Genomic DNA, 2,302 nt, shown 5'->3' with positions numbered 1-2,302 from the left:
TAAGCATTTTTTGCGACATGGTTGAAAATTGTTTGGAAATTTTCATGGATGATTTAACTGTCTTTGGGAATACATTTGATAATTGTCTTGAAAATTTGGAAAAAGTTTTAAAAAGATGCGAGGAAAAATGTCTTATTTTAAATTGGGAAAAATGTCATTACATGATTACTTCTGGAATTGTTTTGGGACATGTCGTGTCATCTTATGGAATTGAAGTTGATAAAGCAAAAGTTGATGTCATTGCCAATTTACCCCCTCCAAAAACCATTAAAGAAATTCGCTCATTTTTGGGACATGCTGGATTTTATAGGAGGTTTATAAAAGACTTTAGTTTAATCTCTAAACCCATTTGTAACCTCTTAACAAAAGACACTGCATTTGAGTGGACTCAAGAATGTCAAAATGCTTTTGATAAAATCATTCGACATTTAACAAAAGCTTCTATCATGCAACCTCCTTTTTGGTCTTCACCATTTGAAATCATGTGCGATGCGACTGATTATGCAGTCGGTGCAGTATTGGGTCAAAGAAGAAACGGTAAGTCTTTTGTGATATATTATGCAAGTAGAACTTTAAACAATGCTCAAATGAATTACTCCACAACTGAAAAAGAACTACTTGCTGTAATATTTGCATTAGATAAATTTCGTTCTTTTTTGATTGGATCAACGACTGTTGTGTTTACTGATCATTCTGCTATCAGATATTTGTTGACCAAACAAGATGCAAAGCCACGACTGATACGATGGATTTTGTTACTCCAAAAATTTGACATTGTGATCAAAGATAAAAAAGAAACCGAGAATGTCGTAGCCGATCATTTATCAAGACTAGTAACAGGATCATCGTGTGAAATGACACCAATTAACGATAATTTTCCTGATGAACATCTATTTTCAGTTACTACTACACTTTGGTTTGCAAATATAGTAAATTTTCTTGTGACAGGAAAAATGCCACCGCAATGGAGTTCTCAAGATAAAAGAAAATTTTTGAATGAGGTAAAAAACTTTTATTGGGATGATCCGTATCTGTTCAAGTATTGTTCGGATCAAATTTTTCGACGTTGCATACCCGACAATGAGGTAAATAGTGTCATTAAATTTTGTCATTCAGAAGCATGCGGAGGACATTTTTCTTCAAAGAAAACAGCTGAAAAAATCCTGCAGTGTGGATTTTATTGGCCCACTTTGTTTAAAGACACCCACGAAATCTGCAAGATCTGTGAAAATTGTCAAAAATTGGGTGCGATTTCAAAAAGAAACATGATGCCTTTGAATCCTATTATTGAAATTGAAATCTTTGATTGTTGGGGAATAGATTTTATGGGACCTTTTCCACCGTCGTTTGGATACTTGTATATTTTAGTTGCAGTTGATTATGTTTCCAAATGGATAGAGGCAATTCCATGTCGAACAAATGATCATAAAATCGTCATCAAATTTTTAAAAGAAAATATTTTTAGTAGATTTGGAATTCCTCGAGCCATGATAAGTGATGGGGGAACTCACTTTGTTAATAAACCATTTGCTTCATTAATGAAAAAATATGGTATTACTCACAAAGTAACTACTCCTTATCATCCTCAAACAAATGGACAAGTTGAATTAGCTAATAGGGAGATAAAGCAAATTTTGGAAAAAACTGTTAACTCAAATAGAAAAGATTGGTCTCTGCGACTTAATGATGCACTTTGGGCATATCGAACAGCTTTTAAAACATCATTGAATATGTCTCCCTATAGGTTGGTTTATGGAAAACATTGTCATTTGCCTGTGGAATTGGAACATAAAGCTTATTGGGCGATCAAAACTTTAAATTCAAGCATGGATGATGCCAACCAATTGCGTAAATTGCAACTTGATGAACTTGATGAACTCAGAAATGACGCGTATGAGAATTCAAGGATTTATAAAGCAAAAATCAAATCATTTCATGATAAAACAATTCTTAGAAAATCTTTTGAGATTGGTAAAAAAGTTTTGCTTTATAATTCTCGACTTCACATATTCCCAGGAAAATTACGATCAAGATGGACAGGCCCATATGTTGTAAAGCATGTGTATACTTATGGAGCTGTGGATATTGAAAATCCTAAAAATGGTGATGTTTTTAAAGTAAATGGACAAAGGCTTAAACCATTTTTAGAAAATGAAATTTTTCAAGAAGAGTTTATTTCCCTTTCCGATCCTTGATTTTTTTTGTGTTGCATTTAATTTTGTTTGTTTTTATTTCAGGTTTCCTTAATCTTTTTATTTTCCCGGTTAAATGGCGGATAACGGTACTCCGTGACTCTCATAGT

The 2,302-nt window shown here is 33.0% G+C and overlaps 1 protein-coding gene across 1 annotated transcript in view; it reads left to right on the top strand.

Annotated features, from left to right (window-relative positions):
• The window catches only part of LOC140977662 (uncharacterized), a 33,411-nt gene that overhangs the window by 7,255 nt on the left and 23,854 nt on the right, over nt 1-2,302 (top strand). The window contains exons 3-4 of the mRNA XM_073442407.1: nt 949-1,084; nt 1,697-1,891. Of these exons, the coding sequence (XP_073298508.1) occupies nt 949-1,084; nt 1,697-1,891 (331 nt within the window). The remainder of the gene's footprint in view (nt 1-948; nt 1,085-1,696; nt 1,892-2,302) is intronic.

Source organism: Primulina huaijiensis, chromosome 5, assembly GCF_012295235.1.
Source record: "Primulina huaijiensis isolate GDHJ02 chromosome 5, ASM1229523v2, whole genome shotgun sequence".
Classification (NCBI taxonomy): Eukaryota; Viridiplantae; Streptophyta; class Magnoliopsida; order Lamiales; family Gesneriaceae; genus Primulina; species Primulina huaijiensis.
Note: the sequence above shows the minus strand (reverse complement) of the source record. Positions and strands in the feature narration are given on the sequence as shown.